Here is a 22,682-nt window from a genome sequence, read left to right on the forward strand (position 1 = left end):
ACTCAGCACCCCGGGCACACTGGAAAAGCACCTTGTGTTTCTTAGTTTATCCATCATGTTCACCTTTATTCAACTTTCTCTATCTCAGTCTCCATTGTCCCACCTTTGCCCCCATCACCCAGGGCCAAAGCCTCCTTCCCTGGGTCCAGAGCCCTCCCTCCCTCCCTTCCTCCCACTCTGGGCAGGGCCCCGGTCTGGAAAAGGGAGATCCCTGGCTCCCAAAGGGGTTTCTGTCCCCCCACCCCCTCTGCAGCCACCTCCCACTCAGAGCTGCCATGTCTCCTGCCTCCCCAACCCCTGTCCCAACCTCTCTGGCCTGGACTGGAGCACGTGCAGATGACTATTCTCTGGAATTTCGGAGAGAGGAAGTGGGACGATCCCCCACTCACAACAGCACTGAGGTCAGAGGAGTTCCCAGGAAAGAGTGACTCTCCCTGGGGGCTCTGAGGGAGAGAACCCTCAAGCATAAGCATGAGGAAGAGACTGGACCCTGGGGGAACGTGGGGAACGGGCTGGGACAGTGAGTGTGATGCCCCGCTCCTGGGCTGGGAGGTAGCGTAAGGCTTTGTGGCCAGTGGCCCCTAGGAGGCATCCAACGATTCCAGGGTAGAAGCCTCATTCGGGGCTTCCAGCCAGTGCCCCTAGGCCTGCGGCCACAGACATCTGGACTGCGGTGAGCTCTGCTCAGCCTTGATCGGCAAGTTTGGCGGCCTCGCGTTCCAGCTGGCGGCACAGCTCCACGCGACCCCGCAGGCACGGCCGGGCCGCGAGGCGGCCCCAGCTGGTGGCTTGAGTAGAAGTCCGCGCGTCCAGCGCCCGCAGCAGGCGCGGCAGGTCTTGAAGCAGGCGGTAGCGGGGCAGGGCGCGCAGGGGCGGAGGAATGTCGCCTTTGGCGCAGAGGCGACTGAAGTAAGCGAGCAGCGGCAGCGGGCGCGGGGCGGCGCGGAGCAGGGTGCGCAGGGGTGCGGCGCGGGCATCCGGGCCGCCGGCGGGGCTCGGGCTGGCGCAGCTCCACAGCAGCAGCACGGTGCCCCGCTCCCGCGCCACGCGCGCCCGTGCCGCCCAGAGCCACGGCAGCGGGCCCACGCGCGCCACCCGCGTGCCCTCCCACAGGTCCACGATCACGTCGCGCCCGCCGCCCAGCGCGGCCCGCAGCAGTTCAGCCAGCGCTCCCACCAGGCGCCGCTGCGCCTCGGAGTCCGCCACGTGCAGGAGCAGCACCGGCCGCGCTCGACCTGGGCCTGGGGGTGGAGCAACAGATGAACAGGGTGGGGGGGTTAAGGGACAGCCCAGCCCTTTCCTCCCAGGCCTCAGGGCTACATGATACGGTTAACTCCACCACCACCCCTTTCTTCATCTGCGCTGGGGATGGGTACCCAAGGCAGCTTTAGCCTACAGGCCTATAGGGCGCCTTTGGGCTAATTAGATAAAGGTGCCCAGGAAGAGGAGAGGGCTAGGGCGCCAGGTGCAGCGCAGGCTGGATTTCCGCCCCACTAGCGTCTGGCCTAGAGACTGGTGCAGTGAACCACCTGCAGAAGGACCTTTGCCCTGCCTTAACCATTCCTTCCCACTAGGGGGCATGAGACTCACCGCCTTCGGTAACAGACAAGGGGGTGCAGCGGCAGGGACAAGGCTCTTTCGGAAGGGAGCCTGGGCGGGGGAGGGATGGGGGCAACTGGCCTAGGAGCCAAGGAAGTCTGAATCCCCAGGTTACCCCCAGTGAGCTTACCTGACAGTGGGCGCTGGCAGGTGAGCACCAGAACAACACCCAGTAGGGTGGTGAAGGCCAGCAGTACCAGGATCAAGAGCCCCAGGAGCCTATGAGAGACTGAGTCAAGAAGGGTGAGGCCAAGCCCGGCTCCTCAGTGCCCAACCTCCCTCTCACTCCCCCTCCCCCTCCCAAGAACTCACCATCCGGACACAGGAGGTGCTTCCAGGCAAACTGGACATCTGACCTCCACACCTGAGGGCACAGAGCCCCCCAATCCCTGTAAGCCAGGGTAAACCCTCCTCCCAGGGGAAGTTGAATAAGGCATGGGGATAGTGAAGGGGAATCCCCCTGGATAGGGAATTCCTCCAGCACAGGGTTTGTGTCTGGTCCAGCTCTGGCTGGGCACAGAACAAGGTCAAGAGTGGCAAACTCAGAAAGTAAACCCAGGGACTTCCCTGGCGGCCCAGTGGTTAAGACTTTGCCTTCCAATGCAGGGGGTGCGGGTTCAATCCTGGTCAGTGAGCTAAGATGCCACATGCCTCAGGATCAAAAAACCAAAACATAAAGCAGAAGCAATATTGTAACAAATTCAATAAAGACTTTAAAAAAATGGTCCACATCAAAAAAGAAAGGAAGTAAACCCAAAGTTAACCAGAGCATCCATGAGGACGTGGAAGGCACAGGCTCTGACTGAAGTAATCAGACACCACTGAGCTCCAGCCCATGATCACCATGCCTGAACGTGGAAACAAAGCACCAGGTTTTCTGATTTTTTTCAAGAGATGCCGGAAATCAACTTTTTAAAATGTGACATCTCCCAATATTTAAGTGGTGGCAACTAATTCCAATTTTGAACACCGTGCTGGCCGAGTCAAACATTTTTATGGACTGGATTTGCCCCATGTGTCACCTGTGGTATAGATGACAGGGGGGTATATGCAGCAGAGTGAGGGCAGGATTCCTTACCAGGACACAGCCCCCTGGCCTCAGGAAGGGAACGATGAGGTCTAGTGTCACTGAGCTTGAGCCCTGAGTCTGTGGGAAAAAAGAGCAGAATGACTGTCCCCATAGAGGCAGATCTGGCTCTGTCCAGCCCCTGAGTCTTTGCCCATTGCTGTGTTCCTCCTTTCTACCTACCACCCCTACCCAAAGCCTACCCAGGCTTAGGGCCAAGTGCCACCCCTGACAAGAAGCCTTCCCAGGCTTCATTCCCAGATCCCGCTGATCGTTCCCAGATCTGAACTGCTGCACAGATAAACATTAATCAGGCAATCAGGCACTCGTCAACAAACATACTCTGGGTGCCTACTCTGTGCCAGCCCCTGAGGAGACAAGGCGGGCATGGACATTGTCTCTGTCCTCTAGCAGCTCACAAACCAGGAGGCTAATTATATGCTGCCTCCCTTCTCTGTTCTGCGCACCTGAAGGGGCAGCTTGTCCATTGGAAAGAACGTAAGTTGTAGAGTCAGGAGACCACAGCTAACAAAGTCAGGCTTAACTATTGCCTTTGTGGTTCCTAGCTGTGGGATCTTTGCATGGAGAGAGACTTCCTTTCTCCTTGAGCCTTAGTTTCTTCATTTGTGTGTGACAGATAATAATCCTTGTTTTACTGGGTTACTGAAAGCATCAAATGGGAATATGCAGGTGAACCCCCTTTATAATACAAAGTACAGGGACTTCCCTGGTGGTCCAGTGGGTAAGACTCCACGCTCCCAATGCAGGGGGCCCGGGTTCCATCCCTAGTCAGGAAACTAGATCCTGCATGCAGGCAACTAAAAGTCTGCATGCCACAACTAAGAGTCCACAGGCCGCAACTAAGAAGTCACATGCTGCAACTAAAAGATCCCATGTGCCGCAACTAAGACACGGCACAGCCAAAATAAATAAATAAATAAATATTAAAAAATACACAGTGCAATGTGTATTCATTTAGTAGTAGTAGCTGTTATTACATTATGGACTCCTTAGGGGCAGACTGTGTTATATACTTTTCTTGTATCTCCCAGGGCCTCATACAGAGTGGGAACAGAGTAGGCACTCAATAAATGCATGCTGAACTGACTGCCATCTGTCCACAGGCAAGGGTGTGGCTTCACCCTGTGCTCTGGGTGCTGGTTGGAGAGCTGATCAGTCTCCACCCTTTGGGAACACCCTCCACCACCTGCCCCAGACCCCAGCCCTGCCCCAGACCCCATTCTCCAGCCAGCTGTGAGCAGGTGCTGATGCAGTGGCTCTCAAATCGTGGTGAAACTCAATGACGTTCTCAGCTCACAAAAATAAATGAGTCCATGGATTTAGCTCTCAATCTTAAGTTATCCCACATGACTTTGTCGTAAATCTTAAGCATGGTTTCGTCTTAAATCTTAAGCATTTCCTACCACCTGTAGGCTTGGGAGCCCTCACAGAATACAAAACAAATAAACAAGCTGCATGTAAGTAAGAAAGAACTGAAACAAGCTAGCTATGCTTAGTCAGCTTGGTGCTGTGGTTTTGCGGATACATTTGATGGTGGTTTTTATGTCAGATACACAGAAGAGAGTCTGCTAGTCAAACTGCTGTTAGTTCACATGATAGAGTTAAATCTGTCAGTAGTTTACAGTATTCTGCGAAGAGCACTTCAGCCTCCTGGGGCTCTGCCTCCCAAAGATAGAGAACGTCTGCCAGGAGCCTTGTGGAGGAAGGCAGGAGAGTAGTGGTAGAGGACAGCTGGTTCAAGAGAAGGCATCAATATAAAATGTGGTGGGAGTTCGAGTGGGCCAGAGAACAGCTGGGAGTGGGAGGGCCAGTCTCTTGTCTCTGTTTATCCCTGTAGGTTCAAAATCGAAAAGGATTAGAGGGACTTCCCTGGTGGCGCAGTGGTTAAGAATCTGCCTGCCAATGCAAGGAACACGGGTTCGAGCTCTGGTCTGGGAAGATCCCACATGCTGCGGAGCAACTAAGCCCGTGAGCCACAACTACTGAGCCCGTGAGCCACAACTACTGAGCCCACTCGCCGCGACTAGAGAAAACCCGCGCACAGCAACGAAGATCCAACACAGCCAAAAATAAATAAATAAAAATAAATTTATAAAAAATAAAAAAGAAAAGGATTAGAAACTGCTCCATTGAAGACCCCAATGACTGGCAGAGGAGGCAGCTGAACAAAGCCTGGCCAAGTAAATAAATAACCAGATGTTGTAAGAGATTTGCTTGCCTCCACCTGCTGTGCTCTAATCAACAGGTTCTAGTGGGGGCCAAGCCCTGGCTAGGCCATACCTGGCTGACGTTGTACACAGGGGGCACCATGCTGTCCTGCCCCAAGCCTGAGTGGCTCCAGGCAGCACTGAAGGTGGCGGGCATCCTTGAGGAGAAGTGAAGGACCAGCTGCTGGGCCTGGGTATCCATGCTCACGTTCCAGGATGGGGCTGCCAGGGGGTAGGAAAGGGCATCATGTAATAGATGATGGTTTGTGGGAGGTGATAGAAGCCGGGCTGCAGTTAACAGAGAAGTCAGGGCAGGGATAGAGTTTGGCTTTGCCACAGTTGCATGAGGGTGAAATGGTGGGAAGGGGTCCCAGCCAGGGTCACTTATTGGCTCACCGAATGTCTGGTGGGGGCATTCAACGTGGCTGCTGTTTCCAAAAGAGAACTGAGAAATCCAAGATGGCAAGTCAGCAAGCTCCAGGCACCATGCACACCCTTCCCCCTCCCATGTTGCCCATGCTTGTACCTTGAAGCAGAGCTGGGGGTGCAAGTCCACCTTCTCCAAGACATACCACTGTGGTGGGAGAAGGGAGTTAGGGAGCAGGGCCCTGGGCCCCAGCCCTGCCCACCCAGGTCCTAGGGAGGCCGTCTCACCCCCTCTGACTCTCGAGCCGTGGCATTGGGGACGTCTTCGCAGAGGGTGTGCCAGCCCCGCCTCTGGCAGAGGGAGGCGTCCAGCTTCAGTGGGCAGCGGAGTGTCAGGGCCATGACCATCTGGCTGTGCTGGCTGTGGTCAGTAAAGCTCACCGACTCCCAGAAGTCTGAGCCATCTGGGCAGGCAGCAGGGGCAGAGAGTGAGGCCCAGGAGGCCTGAGCCCCATCCCCAGAGCATCGGGAGATGATAGTTGTGAGGGAGCCTGGCACAGCCCTGGTCTGCCTAGGTGCCTGATAAACGAGCATGCCTCCTCCTGCCCCTCCTGTTGCCTCTTCTATTTAGCTGTCTCCTCTCCTTCCTGCACCTCCATTCTGGCCAACCCCTTGCTGCTCCCCAAACTCAAAATCTTCATATCTTTGCTTATGTTCCTCTCAGAATCAGGAATGCTTTCCCCTCCCTTCTCTCCTTTCTAAATCCTGCGCATTTTCTGAGCCCAGCTCAGGTGTCACTCCCTTTAGGAGACCTTTTCTACTCATGGACAGCCGTCATGGGCTTCTCCCTCCCCTGAGTTCACGCCTTACAGCCTATTCCTTAATTAGCACCCTGCCCTGGACCATAGGATGCTGTGAGCTATTCATCTGTCACGTTTGAGAATCCTGTCTCTGCAAGTTGGGCTCAACAGCGTGCATAGATGTCACCGACCACTTTCGCATATAATATTGAACTCCAGCCTCACAAGGAGTTGGAAAGTGAGGCAGGACAAGTATCATTAGTTTACAGATGAGGAAACTGAGGCTCAGAGAAGAGTAAGTGGCAGAGTTGGGGTGTGAGCCCGTGTCCTCTGGTCCACCTTCTTAGGACATTACCTCCTGGGGTGGATATTTCTGAACAGTGCTAGTACAATGTTCAATGCTCTGATTTATTGGCAGGCTGATTGCTAGACATGGTAGCCCATGACTTGCCCCCACTGACTCCAGAGAAAGTGCCTGCATGCCTTCTGGGGACTTTCTCCAACACAGGTGTAGAGGGTGTGCAAGTGCGTGTGTGTGTATGTGCATGTACGTGTACGTTTGTGGGGGAGAGAGAGACAGAGAGAAGCTGTGCATGCACAAGAGTCACATGAGTAGCACTCACAGGCTTCAGGCCAGCTCTGGAAGGGACACTTTTTGTGCCTCACGGTGTCTTCTTGCAGGTAGGACACCTGTGGGGACAGGGGAGGAGGGAAGAAGGGTCAGAGGAATGGCTTTCCCTACATCACTCAGACTTGAAACTCATTCTGGCTTGACCTTGCCCAGATGCAAGCTGCCTGAGCTGGCAGGGCACCGAGGAGGGGAAGAAGTGTGGGGTGTGGGCAACGGTGGGTGGCACTTGGCACTCAGGGAGGAACCCCAGACTATAGGAGCAAGATCAGTGGGTGAGGGGCTGAGTCCTCTTCTCCCGGAGAGGAGAACGTATCCCCACAAAGAGGCAAATCATGAGGTCCACATTCCTCAACTTTGGCCTTCCCTGGCCTCCACTCTCAGCGATTCCTAAGGCGCTGAGTGCCCCATAGGGCCCCTCCCTCTGAAAGCCCAACACCCAATGTTATCCCCCTGGCAGGTGCTCCCCACTCCAGGTCTCTGCCTGCACCCTCCCTTTTGTCTCCTCCTGGGTGACAAGGCCTCCGCCTTTCCTGTCTAGTCCAAAGAAGTCTTAATGCTAGGCACCTCAGTCTTACAAGGAGAGGAGGAGGACTTCCACGCAGGGCTAGTGGGGGTGAGACTTCTGGGGCCATATGGAGCCTTGCAGTGGCCACGAGCCCCCACTGTGACAGCTCAGAACACCCAGTGAAGGCAGCTGTCTATTCTGCCTCTGTGGGCTGAGGTCGGGTCTCAACAAAGGCAAGCTGGGTCTGGGTGGGGCTGAGGTTGGACCCACCCCCAGGAATGTGCCATGGTCAGCAGGACACCTCCATCCCTGGCTCTGTGTGTGGCTCACTGTCAGGCTGGCACCAGTCTTCCCTAGCATCTCGTTAACATCAGCCCTTTTAAAACCTGACTTAGTGGAGATATGCTTGACCAATGGTGCTATCTGGGTGGCCTAGGAGTGAAGCCATGGACCACCCACACCTTTTCCTCTGCTCACCTCGATGCACAGACAGGGCAGAAGGAATTCATAAGGCAGGTCTACAGTGCAGCCCCCAGACACAATTTTCTGTGGACAAAGCAGCAAAGGAAGAGAAGAAGAGGGGCCTGAGAAAGAGCAGAGGCACCCTGGAAAACGGCAGGAGAAAACTGGGACCTTGGTCACCACATACCCTACTTTTCCTCTTATCTGAGACATTTCTTTGAGACATTTCTTCTCAGGGCGGCTCTGCCCTGTAATCTGACCATCTGCTCTAGGTGTCTCAATATATGGAATGAGGGGAGTGGTGAGGAGATGGGGAAAGGAATATACATTTATTGAGCCCCTACTATATGCCAGGGGGAGTGCTAGGTGCTAGAAGCACCAACTCAATTAATTAAATGCTAGCATCATGGTGATCTTGGGAGGCATCATCGCCATTTTAAATGTGGAGAACTGAGGGACTCGGGTACAGCACCAGTCCCTTCAAATGGTACCAACTGTATACAAGGGCATCCGTGACAACTGGAGGTTGAGGTGGAGTGTCAGGGCCTAGGCTGGAAGAATAGGGGACATCTCATTCTCTGAGGAGCAGTGACAAAAGGGAGGGAGATGGAAGGGTACCAAGACAGATGTGACCATTTTGTTATTTTCTCAGGAGAACAGCTTCTTGGGGGAACTGAAAAGTCCTCTTAATGCAACCTGAATCTCACTGAGGGTCCTCACTGGGGGTAAGTGCCATATCCATTTCTCTGCTAGGCATTCATGGCTGGCGCAGGTCTCTGCCTGCCCTTTCCTTCCTCTCCTGCCAGGAGACAAGGCCCCCTGCGTTCTCTGCCTAGACCAAAGAAGTCTTCATGCTAGGCACTTCAGACTTGTAAGGAAGTCTTGGACAATCACCACCTCTCTCTGGGACTCAGTCTCCCCATCTGTATAATGGGTAGGTCCTTTCACTCCAGCCCTGTGTGATTTGGCTTTTACAGGCAGATGGCCCTCCATACCTGGGCATCAAAGGGACGGCTCAGCTCCTCACACTCCAGTGCCCACTGGTGGCAAAGACGCACACTGACCTCAGGGCCTGGAGGAATGGTCACTTGAATAACCCGTGCCTCAGGCAGCAAGTCAAAGGAGAACTCAGGCCCTGGGGAGAAGGGGGACTTGGTGGCCTTGTCTTTTGGCCTTAGCACAGGTACCACTACTTGGCTCCACCATCTCCAGTCACACGATGTGCCTACCTCCAAGCCTTTGTGAGCCACGTTTGGAGAGAACTTCCCCTTTCTCTGGATTTGCAGGTTGGGTTCTTTTGGAACGCAGCCCCTTGTGGGAGGTGTCTGGGGAGGGGACGGAGATGTGATGGCCCTTCTCAGACAGGCAACGGCTACTTAGCAGCTTCCTCTGCAGGCAGAGAGCAAGGCTGGGCTGGTCTCAGGCCAGGAATCAGGAACTCTGGCTTCTATTCCTGTCTCTGGAATCCAGGGCACCACAGGCGAGCTGCTCAACCTTTAAGGCTCAGTGTCCCTAACTGTGTAATGGACAGAATAGTCTTCTTGAGCTCCACTCTTTCCATCTCTTTTATGGCTGGAGAACAGAATGAGAAGCCAGAAAGAGAAGGGCTGTGGGGTATAGGGAAGGGCCGGAACTGGCAGGGAGAGTACCTGAGCAGATGCTGGCATCGTGTGCCTCCTACAGAACCGGAACTTGTAAGACTTTTTGGATTTCTGCACCAGGAGGTGGAGCCAGTCCCACTGAAGACCTGCACAGGGAAGGACACATTTACTATCCAGCCCTTCACGGCCCCTCCGCTACCTGGAGATGTGACCCAGTGTTGGACAGTCAGTCATTTTAGATCAGGGAGGGTAATGATCGCAAACTTCTTTAGTCCTAAGTTATGATACAATCAAAAAAGCCTTTTCTCTTCTTAAGTAGAGAAAAACTATGTATATACAAAGATGTTCATGGTAGCATTATTTATAACAGTGAACAATTAAAAACTGTCAATTCTTAAGCAGTATGTGGGCATTTAGTATGCCCCAGGCACTGAGCTAGGCAATGAAAATGTAGAGTTGAATAAGACAGATCTTACTTTACAGATAGAAGGTAAAAATAGTAAACTCATAGAACTAAAACATTTTAATCCCAAGAATTGGTACCAGCTGAAAGGAGAAACACCTTCACAAAACGATACAACTGAACTCACAAATATCAATCATGGTGTGTGCTCTTTTAGGAGGGCCTAACTCTCTGCTGAGGTCGACAACAGGACAAACATCTCTTCTAGTAGGATATGTTTTACTAGCGTCAGCCTAGGGGCCCCCCCAAATTCCCCCAATTCCAATCTCCACTAAGAATGGCCCAAAGGACTGTTTCTCATACCCGAAGGATCTGACACCAGATGCAGGCACCAACAGCAGGGGCAGTGGCAGAGCCAAGCACGCCAAGGCTTTGGGGAGGGGGGAAAGGCCGATAGGGTATGGCGAGGAATCTGGGCAGACCTTCCTGTGAAAGATGAAAAGGAAATCAAATGGTAAGGTCCCAGGAGTTCCCTCCTGCCTCAGAAAAGTTGGACTTGAGGCTGAGCTCTGCCACTTACATCCTGGCCGACTGACCTGGGGCAAGTTACAGACTCCTCTAAGTCTCAGCTTCATCATTCATAAAGTGGAGCTGCTGTCAAGATCAAGTAACATGATACGTGGGAAAATGCCTTACGAAGTATAACAAAATGTACCCTAAAACAGGAAGGATCATTGTTGTATTACTGACTGCTGAGGGACCAATTAAGGGAGAGTGCCTGGAGACTTACCTGGCTCTCATTTAATCCTCCCCACAGCTCAGGGACAGCTGTTTTCATTGTATAATCATTTCTGCCGCACTGCTATACCCTTCAGAAACCGTGCACTGCCTGAAGCCATGCATGGAGTATGCGGCAGAATTACAACGCAAATCCAGGCTCACCTTGTGTTTTTTCTTTGATACTATGCTACTTCCCAGGTTGAGAACCAAAAATTAGAATGGGAGAATGGGGAAGAGGAGCAGGGCAGGGAATGAGACTCACCAGTGAAACTGTCATCCTGAAGGCACAGGGCCCAATAGGGAAAAGAAAGGACAGAAGTATAGTTAGTAGGTATTCCCACGAGGAGCATTCTCCCTGGGGTCTTTGCCTCACATCACCTAATTTCGGGGTCTGCAGAAGCCAATAGCCCATCCACTCTGGCGCTTTTCTTCCCAGCTCCACCCTGCCCAGGCCCTCAGTGCACCAGGACCTTGACTATCCATCCCTTCAAGACGATGTAGAGAACACACTGAGGCTGCCACCAGAGCTCAGGGACTTGGGTAGCAGGAAAGGACAGGCGGAGAGTGGGGAGCTGTACCAGCCTGTGCCAGCCAGGTGTCCCCACCCAGCAGCAGCAGGCACACCTTACCATGTGGGACGCCAGCAGACAGAGGGTGCTCCAGCTGGGAAGGTAGGGGCAGCCAATACTAGCAGAGGCAGACAGGCCAAGGAGCAGCTGGACGAGAGGCAGGAGCAGGGCTGCCAGTCCGGTGCTCCCCATGGGCTTCCGAGGGATCAGGGTATCCAGAACATGGCTGCGCCTCCTGAAGGTGGGTGGCAGGGCCTTGCCGTGCAGCAGCAGGGAGTGCAGTGCCAGCAGGAGCCCTCGCCTCAGCCTGCCCCTGCCCCGCCCTGCCCCAAAGCTCCTCCTCAAGCCCAACCAGCCAGCCAGGCCACATTCCTTCTCCTCCAAGTGGAGGGACTGAAGGACACTTGCCCCCCAGAAAACCCTACTCCCCTACCTGGAGGGCAAGGGGGCTCCTGCTCTGGCAGAGAAATAACAGGCAAGAGGCCGGCACAGGGTCAGGGGGATGGATGGCGGCTGCACCCACTTCGTAACTCCTCCTACTCCTGCAACACCCTGCAGATCAGACCCGCCCCTTAGCGTGCTCCTGGCCTTGAATCTCCCCTGGACATGTGCTTCATCCTCTCACTTAAAAGACTGACAGAGCCATGAAGCACTTCTCTGCAGTGGGTGCTGGAGACCGAGGTGACTGATGCACCACTTAGAGGTGGGCAGAACAAAAAAGCACGTAAACCTCACATGTCCCCCTGTGCATCCTGGCTCCCACCTGGCTGACTTTCAGGACTAGGGTCCAGCTTTCTCTCTCTACCCGTTGGCCAGTTCCAGCACTTCTGCCAAAGGGCCTCCAGCTTCCAGGATCCACTCATCAGTACAGTCTGCTCAGGAAGCCGCAGGTCTCATAGCTGAGCCCTGGAGCTGAGGGAGTGGGCCCCACGCATTGACCTGGTTTCCTGTGGTTTCCGATACTGAAGAGGCTCCATTCTCTGAGGGGACCCTCCACGTCGTCCCATGGCTTCCTCCTGCTCATGGAGCATTTGAACTGCTTCAGCCCTCACCTTGGTGACACACACCGTAGAAAGTTTGGGGCACACCTACTGAAGGTATGTTGAGACTGTTATTATCCCTCTGCACTTTCAGTAGCTTGATCATACCTATCTTTAGGCCAATTCTAGTTCTTAAGTCTTTAGGTCCACTGTCTAAAGACCCCATTGTACCCATTATCCTAAAAATAACCTCTAGCTTTTGAGTTTCTTAGAAAGACCCTTTCTTATCTTTGTTTTTCCAGTGCCTAGCAATGGATGTCGTGAAATAGGTGCTCTGTAGTTGAATAAATGTAAATTATGACGTTTCATCTAAGCAGCAGTTTAACTATTTCACATTTCATGAGCACTTTCATATTTGATCCTCCTAACCGCCTTACAAGACAGGTGATAATTATTCATTTCATAAAGAGAGAAATAAGGAAGCAGAAAGGAGAATGATTTGGTCAAGGTCTCTAGCCCAAGGAGCTCCAATTCTGCCATCCTCTCACAGTTCATTTCTCTTTCTACCATCCTTATGGCCTCTCCTCCCACTGCCTCATCCCCCTCTGCTTCTGGGAACCCAAAAGGGCCTGCCTGACACAGTTCTGTCTTTTGACCTTGAAGTCCATCACTGCAAACAAATCAGTAAGATGTGAAGGGAGAAAAGGGTGATCTGGCCATACTAAAGACAGGTTAGGGAGTCTTCCCCCTAAATTTCACCTAGCCCACAATGGTTTAGATCTATACCGATAATGTGTTTTCTAACGCTGGGGGCGTGAAGTGAGAAACTTGGCTCCATTCTAGAATACTTTTCTCTTTTGACTCCTTTTATCTTCTGATTTGATTCTCACAGTGAAAATACTTGGTTAACTGCTCCCTGACCCTGGCTAAGGTATGGTAGGTGAAGCAGAAAAGAAATAACAGACACATACACACGTGAAATAAAGAACAGAAAGGGAAGAAAAGGACCACAAAGAAAAGGCAGAGGAAGAAAGAAGAAAGGGGGAAAGGAGAGAGAAAAGGAGGTCTGTATTTTATTGTTTTGCTAGTTTATTGTGGAGCCTGTTCCAAAAAGGATTTAAAGTAAAAAGCACAGTGGGTAAATTCCAGCACACCCTGGGGAAGGGGGAGGGGGTCAGATCACAATTTGCTGAACTCCTATCATCAGGCTCTGGGCTGTGTGCTTTGCCCACATTATCTCATATTATTGGTACTACAACCCTTGAGGTCAGTCTTACCAAACATCTTATAGACTTGGAAACACTGGGAAGATTAAGTAACTTGTCCAAACAGAAAATGGAGAGCTGAGACTCACCCCTGTGTCTTTCTAGCTCTTTCTGTCAGAACACACTGCTTGGGGAGATCTGTGGTTTCTGGGCCCTGTAGTCCACAGAAGTACTAGAATGAGGGGACTTCCCTGGTGGTGCAGTGGATAAGACTGCGCTCCCAATGCAGGGGGCGTGGGTTCAATCCCTGGTCAGGGAGCTAGATCTCCACATGCATGCCATAACTAAGAGTTCTCATGCCACAACTAAGGAGCCCGCCTGCTGCAACTAAGACCCCGTGCAACCAAATAAATAAATATTTTTTTAAAAAAAACAGATGTCATGAAGGGCTTTAAAAAAAAAAAAGAAGTACTAGATGGAACAATGTGATGAGTTGGTAGGATTAACAACATGGGGGGGAGAAATTGTAATAGTTGGAAAGAAAAAAGGATAGTAGGTCTTACGGGAGTGAGTCATCAGTGATCAGATTTCTAGGAGAGTAGGGATTGTTTGGCAAGTGTCAACAAGGGGGGAGTACTTCTGTGGCTGGAACAGGAGGGGGCCAACTGGAGTAAAGGCAACAGAGGTGTGTGGTAGTCCTGCAGCACAGAAGTCCTGTCCTTTTGGAAGGTGGCCAAGGCCTATCTCACCTGTGGTTTGTGTCTGAATGAGCTGATCCAGACTTCACTCTCCAGTAACCTTTACGTGGGGAGCAAGCCAGGTGCTCAGGAGGTCTTGGCAGGCCCCTACACGTGCTCAGGTAGAGAGTACACTGTGGGGTCCTTGGGCAACCATTCTTCCTGACAAAGCCTTACCCATGCATGGACGCTGAATGCAGCAGCGTCTCCAGGCTCTTCCTGTAATGCCAGATTCCCAAGGTCTGTTGCGGCAACTGTGCCTACTGTTTGGGCACCCTGGGCAAGAAGGTCCAACCAATTAGACCAACAAAAACCAAGAGTACACAAGTGTTCCTTTCTTATTCCTGCTCTTCCAGAAGGGACCAATCTCCAGAATATCGATGCAAGAAGTTATGCTTAAGAGAAGAGGAAGGGACCCCCAATCTGAGAGGGGAACACCAACACTGCTCATCAAGGGAAGGGACTTTGATATTTATTAAGCACCTACTATGTACTATACAGTTTATATACATTATTTTATTTAATCCTCACAACAACCCTGGGTGGTAGATGCTATGATCCCCATACGTTAGATAAAAACAGAGGCTCAAATATCTTGCTCAAGGCAAAAGGTAGCAAAATGCCTGGCTAGATTTCTAACCAGAGTCAGTGTAATATCAAAAACTGTTCTTTCCACTATACCACACTGCCTTTCCCATAGACTAGATGCTCACTAAGGGTTCTTCCAAGGTCTACACCCTCTAGCTCTGTAAACATCAGGGATTAATAACCATTCCTCACATTTGTATAGTGTTAGGGTTCTTAAAGCACCTTCACAAGATTTTACCTCATTTGATCTTCAAAACAATCCTGTGAATTTAGCAGGGCTGATCTTGGTATTTGAACTTGTCTTCTGATCCAAATACAGTGCTCTTCCCACTAAATCAAGATCCCTTTCAAAAGGGATCTTGTTTACTTCAGGGAATACTACAACCATGAGGCAGGGGGAAAAAATGATTGGAAAGCCCAAAAAGCAGAATCCCAACAAGCCAACAAGCAGAAAACTAAAATGAACCAAATGACTCTCTTTTCATGTTGACAGTAATTTTCGGAATGGGTCTTTTCTTTTTTTAATTTTATTTATTTTTTGCTGCATTGGGTCTTTGTTGCTATGTGCGGGCTTTCTTTTTTTTTTTTTTTTTTTTTTTTGCGGGCTTTCTTTAGTTGTGGCGAGTGGGGACTACTCCTCGTTGTGGTGCCCGGGCTTCTCATTGCGGTGGCTACCCTTGTTGCAGATCACGGGCTCTAGGCGCGTGGGTTTCAGTAGTTGTAGCGCACGGGCTTAGTTGCTCTGTGGCATGTGGGATCTTCCCGGACTAGGGATCGAACGCATGTCCCCTGAATTGGCAGGCAGATGCTCAACCACTGCACCATTAGGGAAGTCCCTTCATAATGGGTCTTGAAAAGCACTACAAGACTGTAAAGTACCATTCTAGTAATCAAATAAATTTAAAATTCTTTTTTTCACTAATAATTATTTACATCCCGGTTCTCTAAAAATCAGCAATCTGTGCCTGGTGCACATAACTCCATTACCCACTCATTTCCATCTGCACCTCTCTGCTATCCAAATCCTACCCTTCACTCTAGTTCTTTGCTCTGACTTTAGGCTACAATAGCACAAGTTACTTCATTCAATAAATTCAGAGTGCATGATGCACATTAGGTAAAGAGCAAGGGGTGAGGAAAAGACATGTAAACTAGTAATTCTGTCAGTAGAAGAGATAAAATTAAAATGCCACGTGAATTCAAAGAAAGAACCCTCACTCCTTGAAGTGAAGTAGCCAGAAGGCTCCAGAATTACCGTATAAAACTAGGTCTTGAAAGATAAGTAATAAAGAAGTATAAAAGCAGAAAAGGAAAATTTTTAAGGAAACTGGGAAAACATGGAACCAATATGGGGATTCATGAGGTTTTCCTGACTGAGACAGACAGTGTGTGAGTGACGGTGTCAGGAGATAAATCAAGAGTGATGCACTGGAACCACACTTTGGAAATGTCTGAAAAGGATTAAGGAATTTTGGTTGTTCAAAAAATAATGGCACATTGGGCTTCCCTGGTGGCACAGTGGTTAAGAATCCGCCTGCCAATGCAGGGAGCAGGGGTTTGAGCCCTGGTCCAGGAAGATCCCACATGCCAAGAAGCAACTAAGCCCATGCGCCACAACTACTGAGCCTGTGCTCTAAAGCCCACAAGCCGCAACTACTGAGCCCACATGCTACAACTACTGAAGCCGGCATACCTGCAGCCTGTGCTCCGCCAACAAGAGAAGCCACCGCAACGAGAAGCCCGCGCACCACAACAAAGAGCAGCCCCCGCTCGCCGCAACTAGAGAAAGCCCGCGTGCAGCAACAAAGACCCAACGCAGCCAAAAATAAAGTAAGAAAAGAAAAAAATAATGGCACATAGTAGGGACTTGATGATCCAGAGCTGTATTCTTGGTATACTCACTTGCACACAGGGATGCAGGAAGAGGAATGAATATGAGGTAGAAGGCAAAGAGTTAAGTTTAGGACACACTGAGTTTGAAATGATAATCAGGACATCTAAAGGTTGTGTACCTAGAAGTACTGCCAGTACCTAATAGAGACTGAGTACACACCTAATGTTTTTGTTTTTATTTTTGTTTGTGTTGGGTCTTCGTTGCTGCACACGGGCTTTTCTCTAGTTGCGGCAAGTGGGGGCTACTCTTTGTTGCGGTGTGCGGGCTTCTCATTGCAGTGGCTTCTCTTGTTGTGGAGCATGAGGCCTAGGCTCGCAGGCTTCAGTAGTTGTAGCGCACGCACTTAGTTGCTCCGTGGCATGTGGGATCTTCTCGGACCAGGGCTCCAATCCATGTCCCCTGCATTGGCAGGCGGATTCTTAACCACTGCGCCACCAGGGAAGCCCAACACACATCTTTCATGCAATAAATATGTACCGTGTCAGACTTTTATGTGTGAAAGGGCCTTTAGTTCACAGATCTCTTTCCCTTTTTTTTTTTTTTTTTTTTTGCGGTATGCGGGTCTCTCACTGTTGTGGCCTCTCCCGTTGCGGAGCACAGGCTCCAGACGCACAGGCTCAGCGGCCATGGCTCACGGTCCCAGCCACTCCGCGGCATGTGGGATCTTCCCGGACATGGGCACAAACCCATGTCCCCTGCATTGGCAGGCGGACTCTCAACCACTGCGCCACCAGGGAAGCCCCCCACTTCTATTTTTAACTTCTCTGATCCACACCAGACATACTGTGTTCATTAGTTGTTTCACATGGATATTACGTTTCACCTAGATTGCAAATTTTTTATCTGCAGGATACTTTAAAATTATTTTGGATACCATAAAACAGTATTAGACACATAACTAACACTGTTAACACTGAATGATAAACATGAATATCCAACCAAAAGACGAACCCATAACCCAAGCTGGATAAATGAGAACGGACCGTTTGAGAGGTGGAGGTTAAATGTATGGCCCACAGTAGTTCCTGCCAATCAGCTGCAGGGTTGCAGCTATGACTTAAGTTCCCTATGTCCAGTTCACTTCCCCACCGCCACTGTCAGGTTTCTCGGGGAGCCTCTACGTACCTCCTAGTGACTAAGGCCACTCAAACAACACACTTTTCACACTCTATCAGATGCCGAACACAAAGCACAGGGGGGACAAGGCAGTTGTAACTTTATTGAGGTTCTTTTTAATTAAAACGCTTCACAGTAGAGACCACAGCCTGCAAGGGGAGCAGCCTCTCAAATGTTTCCTGCCCCATGACTCATAGATTGAAGGAGAATGTGATTTATTCCCTATCTCCTCCAGTCTCGGTGGCTAAGGGGTGATGGATGGAAGCGGAGAGAAAGAGGCAAGGATGAAAAACTCAGAAGGATCTCAACTTCAACCAGCTGAAATTTGTTTCACAGCTGCTGATCACCCAGTTCCACCAACCAGGAGTAAATTAAATATAGTTTTGCTACCAGCTGATGGCAACAGAAGGGGCTTTGCAGAACTTGGACCTAGTTTGCACTAGTTGCCAACATCGCAGCCGCCAAAATCACCGAAGGAGGTTTTAGAACAGCTCCTCTACCCTCTCACTCCACTGGATGGGAGGCCCAGGCTTCACCTCACACAGTAGTTCATCAAGCAGGCTTCATTTACGCTTCTTCTCCTGTGTGCTGGTGAACCAAGAGTCTAGGAGCTTCTTGCTGTAGTATAACTGCCAGGCGTGCACTTGGACCACCAGCACCAACACCAGATACATGACAGAGACGGCAGAAAAACCAAAGAGGAAGCGGTAGGCCTTGCCATGGCGGTAGAGCTGCTGTGCAGCAGGGAACATCTCCATGCTGCCATATATGAGGGGAGCGATGGAAAAGAGCCCCATGCTGATCATGGAGAGCACCAGGTAGCTAATGTTGTTGCGGGGGAAGGAGAGGAGGCCCAAGAGGGAGGGCACAATGCTCAGCAAATAGGGGTACTCCCACTGATAGGGCATGGCCACCTGATCATGCGACAAGAGCCTCAGGTGCCCCACGCTCATCTTGGCAACCAGCAGCAGCCATATGACCAGATGCACGTAGATCAGCTTCTTGATTTCATACTTGAGGGTCACACTGTGGGGCAGAGCAGAGGGAGAAGTACCTTTCATTCAAAATTTTCTGACCACCAACTCTATGTCAGGCAACTATACTGGACACTGGGAAACAGACGTGAATAAGGTATAGTTCCTGCCTGGAGGCTGGGAACAAGGGACACAGGAAGAAAAAAGCAATTAGAAAACAAACTGGAAAAACTCTAGTAAATCTACGTTGCAAAATATATGGAATCACAGGAAGGAGTAATGAATTCTGATTGAGATGAGTTGACTGAGAAGGCTGTCTGGACAAGGGTGTTATCTGAGCTAGGCTCTGAGACGTGGGTGGAGATGGACATTCCAAGCAGAGGTAACAGCATGCAGGCAAAAAGGCATAAGCATTTGTGTTCCAGGAGAGCAAATGGTTTGGTGTGGAAGGACGACAATGTGGTGGAGAGGGGAGTGGCAGGATATGAAGTTGCAAAGACTATCACTGAGTCACTTTAAAGACAGAAGAGTAACTCAGGGCTGTGTTTACAAAGAGAACTCTGGGGAATTCCCTGGCGGTCCAGTGGTTAGAAATCTGGCTTTTCACTGCCAAGGCCACAGGTTCAATCCCTGGTCGGGCAACTAAGGTCCTGCAAGCCCCATGGCATGGCCAAAAAAAAAAAATGAAAGAGAACTCTGACTGTGGTATAGGAGGATCGCCTATGGAAGGAGGTATTGGCAGCAAGGAAACCAACGCAGGCTGCCCGTACTTCTCCAGCTAGAGTACATTTTTCATCTAAAGTAAGGATATTTTCTCCTATTCTTTGAATTCTCTCAGGTCCTAAATGTATCCCCTTCACACCTTCATAGAGCAGAGTTTCTGCTCTAGACAGGCATGAAAACACTGGCTTGAGTTGTGAGGTGCCCTTTAGACAAGGGTCTAAGGATAAGAATAAAGTGAGGTTTCAAAGAGCTTGTCATTCTTTAAAACTGTGGAGAAAAGGACGTGGAAAAGATTCAGGGAAACTTCAATGGATTTAAGTAAAGAAAATCTCTAAAAAATTTTTATTTTAAAAAAAATATTCATTATAAAAAAAAAAAAAAAAAAAATATTCATTATAGAAAGCGCAGAAAGGTGGGGCGGGAGGGGAATCAGTCACTTGTAGACTTCAAGCTCCATGAAGGCAGGGACCAGTTTTGTTTGTCGATAGACTTTTTTATTGAAGGTATAACATGAATACAAAGACCAGGGCTGCTTTCGCTATTCTATCCTCAGGGCCTAGCACAATGCCTGATGGGTAGAAGCTCAATAAATATTTGTTGAACGAATAAACGAATGTAGAAATATCCCTTACGTGGGGGGTTTCATAAAACTCATTTGAGGCAGAGTAAGTCCGGACTTCAAGGTCCAAATGCCCAAAACAACCCAGAATATAACAGCTACCGCGTACTGGACAGACTTATGTGCTAGATCTTATGCTACGCTCTTTATGCGATTATTGGCTCACTAATTCATCACCAAGACCGAAAAGGTAGATTAATTTTCCCTTGCCAGATAAGCACACTGAGGCTCAATTAGAAATCAGGTTCCTGAGATCAGACAGAGGGGCCAGCATCGCCGAGACACCGGAGCCCAAGCGGGGTCGGACCCCTCAAGGCACAGCGGGATCAATGGGTGGAACTCACAGGAGCGACGGGGCTTCCCGGGATTGGGGGCCGGCCCCGGGCCGTCGCAGGAGGAGGGGACTTGGCAGGTGCGCGTGAGCGGGCTGGGGAGCAAGACCCTGAGGCCGGGCCGGCGTCGCGTCCCAGGCCCTGCGAGCTCCTCGCCTCACTTCATACCTCATCTGGTAGTGCGTGGCGACGCGCTCCCGGTGCTGAAAGTCGCTGCCGTCGGTGCCGGCCGCTCGCGGGCCTGCCCGAGACGCCATCTTCCCTACCCAGAGCCCTGGAGCCCCTCACGCCGACCAGCTACAGCGACTAGAGCGCCAACATGCCTGCCAACCCTAAGCGCGCCGCCTCAGCTCCGCCCACCCAACAGCCGAGCGGTTCTGTGAGGACAACTTCCGGCCTCTCTGTCTCCGGAGGACCGACTCTGTAGTCACGTCCCTGCGCACGCGCACACATACCCACACGCTTTTCTTCCAGGCCCCGCCCTGTCCCTCTCTCCCCAGCATTTGGAGCGCGCAGAAAATTAAACCCTAGCGCGTGTTTCTTTTTGCCAAGGTCGGGAGCTGATACTCCAGCCTCTCGAGCACTTACACTTTTTTTAACTCTAATTCGATTTTAAGACGTCTCTGTTCCCACTTCACAGATGGAGAAACTGATGCCTGGAAGGGATCTGTGACTTTCCCAAGAGCGTGCATCTTTCACACTCAAAGTCTCAAAATATCTCCCCACAGATTAATCTTTGCAAGAAGAAACGGTAACTTTACAGTGGAGAAACCTGGCACTCACCCCCTTAACTAAGTAATCAAGTTAACTTGCCCAGGAGTGAGACAAACTGACTCCTTATGCCTCCTGCTAATCTTGAGGACACAGCATCACTGAGGTGATATTCTTGCCCAAAATACTTAACCTGAATCTAATCATGAAGAGGTGACAAACTCAAATTGAGGGACAGTCTACAAAATAACTGGACTATACTTTTAAGAAATGTCAAGGCCATGAAAGAAAAAGAAATTAGGCAGAGGCAGAAAGCAGAGTAGTGGTTGCCAAGGAACGTGGTGATGATGGTTGTGCAACCGTATGAATATACTTCATGCCACTGAACTGTATACTTAAAAATCGTTAATTTTATGTTATGTACACTTTACCACAATAAAAAAATACATAAAACAAGAATTTCAAAGTTGTTATCTGAAAAAACTGAAGTATCTTTTTATGTTTGAGTCATTTGTATTTCATTTCCCTGAACTGTGTTCATATCCTTTGTCTATTTTTCTACTGCATTGTTGGTCTTGTTAATTTATATACACATGGCAGAGAGAGAGAGAGAGAGATGACCTCTTGTCTATAATTTTAGTTGCCATATATTTTTCCTATTTATTGTATGTCTTTTGACTTTACTCATGGTGTCACAATTTTAACATGCAGAACAGTTTTTTCATAAGGTTGAATATATAGTCTTTTCTTTTTTGGCTTCTCAATTTTGCTTCATAACTAGAGTCCTTCTCTATTCCAAGATGCTCAAATGATTTTATGCATTTCAGCCTTTGGGAACCACGCTGACATCTGCCTCCCAGACTAGAGGTGAGCGCCTCAAAGAGAGGGATAAGAACCGCGTCATCAGGACTTCTCTGGTGGCGCAGTGGTTAAGAATCCGCCTGCAGGTGACACGGGTTCGATCCCTGGTCCGGGAAGACCCCACATGCTGTGGAGCAAATAAGCGCGTGCGCCACAACTACGGAACCTGCGCTCTAGAGCCCGTGAGCCACAACTACTGAGTCTGTGTGCCACAACTACTAAGCCCGCGTGCCTAGAGCCCGTGCTCCGCAACATGAGAAGCCACCGCAATGAGAAGTCCGTGCACCGCAACGAAGAGTAGCCCCTGCTCGCCGCAACTAGAGAAAGCACGTGCACAGCAACGAAGACCCAACGCAGCCATAAATAAATAAATAAATAAATAAGTAAAAAAGAAATGCTTGCTGAATACATAACTTATGAATGAGCCAAAACCATCCTCTTCTCCTAAGCACTGTGAAGAATCCTCAGGTTCACCAAGCATTCCTCCAACCCCACAGACACTCTCTGGCTTTAGCTTGTGCTTATCTTTTTCTTTTCTGTGTGTGATTTCCATGATGTTCATCAGGGCTTCTGAGTCAGACTACTTCTGAGTCATCCATTGGCTTATCATGAGACACTAGGCACATGTTGGATGTTCAATAAATATTTGAGGCATGAATGTCCAAGGGAGGGGGCCCAACCCTTTCCCAAGAATTTCCTCCCTGAAGTGTTGGTACTTCTCTTCTGGCTCTTGGTCTGTCTTGAAGTTTAGTGATTTGTGTTCCCGTCTCCTCACCCTGCTCATTCTCTTCTCAAATCCTTTGCACTGATGTTTCCTTTGCCTTGAATGCCCCCAGCCCACCTCCAGGACTTCAAAAGACGATTCCAGTCCCGGGTGGAACACTATAGACTGAATGTTTGTGTCCCCCACCCTTGCCTCCATTTGTATGTTG

The 22,682-nt window shown here is 50.2% G+C and overlaps 2 protein-coding genes across 7 annotated transcripts; both read right to left on the reverse strand.

Moving 5' to 3' along the window:
- Positions 1-37: 37 nt before the first annotated feature.
- On the reverse strand, positions 38-20,473 carry IL17RE (interleukin 17 receptor E). Of its 5 annotated transcripts, XM_032647397.1 has the most exons (18): positions 11,950-11,978; positions 11,444-11,562; positions 11,071-11,245; positions 10,704-10,719; positions 10,025-10,147; positions 9,307-9,404; positions 8,887-9,046; positions 8,653-8,792; positions 7,673-7,741; positions 6,683-6,749; positions 5,548-5,723; positions 5,420-5,467; positions 5,290-5,338; positions 4,967-5,115; positions 2,678-2,746; positions 1,912-1,963; positions 1,730-1,828; positions 38-1,241 (listed from the first exon to the last, which is right to left on the reverse strand). In XM_032647397.1, exons 3-18 carry the CDS (start codon positions 11,200-11,202, stop codon positions 685-687), a joined length of 2,004 nt encoding a protein of 667 aa, XP_032503288.1. In that variant the 5' UTR covers positions 11,203-11,245; positions 11,444-11,562; positions 11,950-11,978; the 3' UTR covers positions 38-684. The 5 variants fall into 5 exon arrangements, with proteins under 5 accessions (XP_032503288.1, XP_032503286.1, XP_032503285.1 ...); XM_032647395.1 differs by lacking the exons at positions 11,444-11,562; positions 11,950-11,978 and adding an exon at positions 10,258-10,315 and having other exon boundaries at positions 11,071-11,132; XM_032647394.1 differs by lacking the exons at positions 11,071-11,245; positions 11,444-11,562; positions 11,950-11,978 and adding an exon at positions 10,258-10,315 and having other exon boundaries at positions 10,704-10,798.
- Positions 17,613-20,584, reverse strand: JAGN1 (jagunal homolog 1). Of its 2 annotated transcripts, none has more exons than XM_032647412.1 (2): positions 20,347-20,584; positions 17,613-18,556 (listed from the first exon to the last, which is right to left on the reverse strand). In XM_032647412.1, the coding sequence occupies exons 1-2, from the start codon at positions 20,433-20,435 to the stop codon at positions 18,094-18,096; spliced, it is 552 nt and encodes a 183-aa protein (XP_032503303.1). In that variant the 5' UTR covers positions 20,436-20,584; the 3' UTR covers positions 17,613-18,093. The 2 variants fall into 2 exon arrangements, with proteins under 2 accessions (XP_032503303.1, XP_032503302.1); XM_032647411.1 differs by having other exon boundaries at positions 17,614-18,556; positions 20,191-20,547.
- Between the last annotated feature and the right edge of the window lie 2,098 nt (positions 20,585-22,682).

The sequence above is a fragment of the Phocoena sinus genome, chromosome 11 (genome assembly GCF_008692025.1).
Source record: "Phocoena sinus isolate mPhoSin1 chromosome 11, mPhoSin1.pri, whole genome shotgun sequence".
Taxonomy (NCBI): Eukaryota; Metazoa; Chordata; class Mammalia; order Artiodactyla; family Phocoenidae; genus Phocoena; species Phocoena sinus.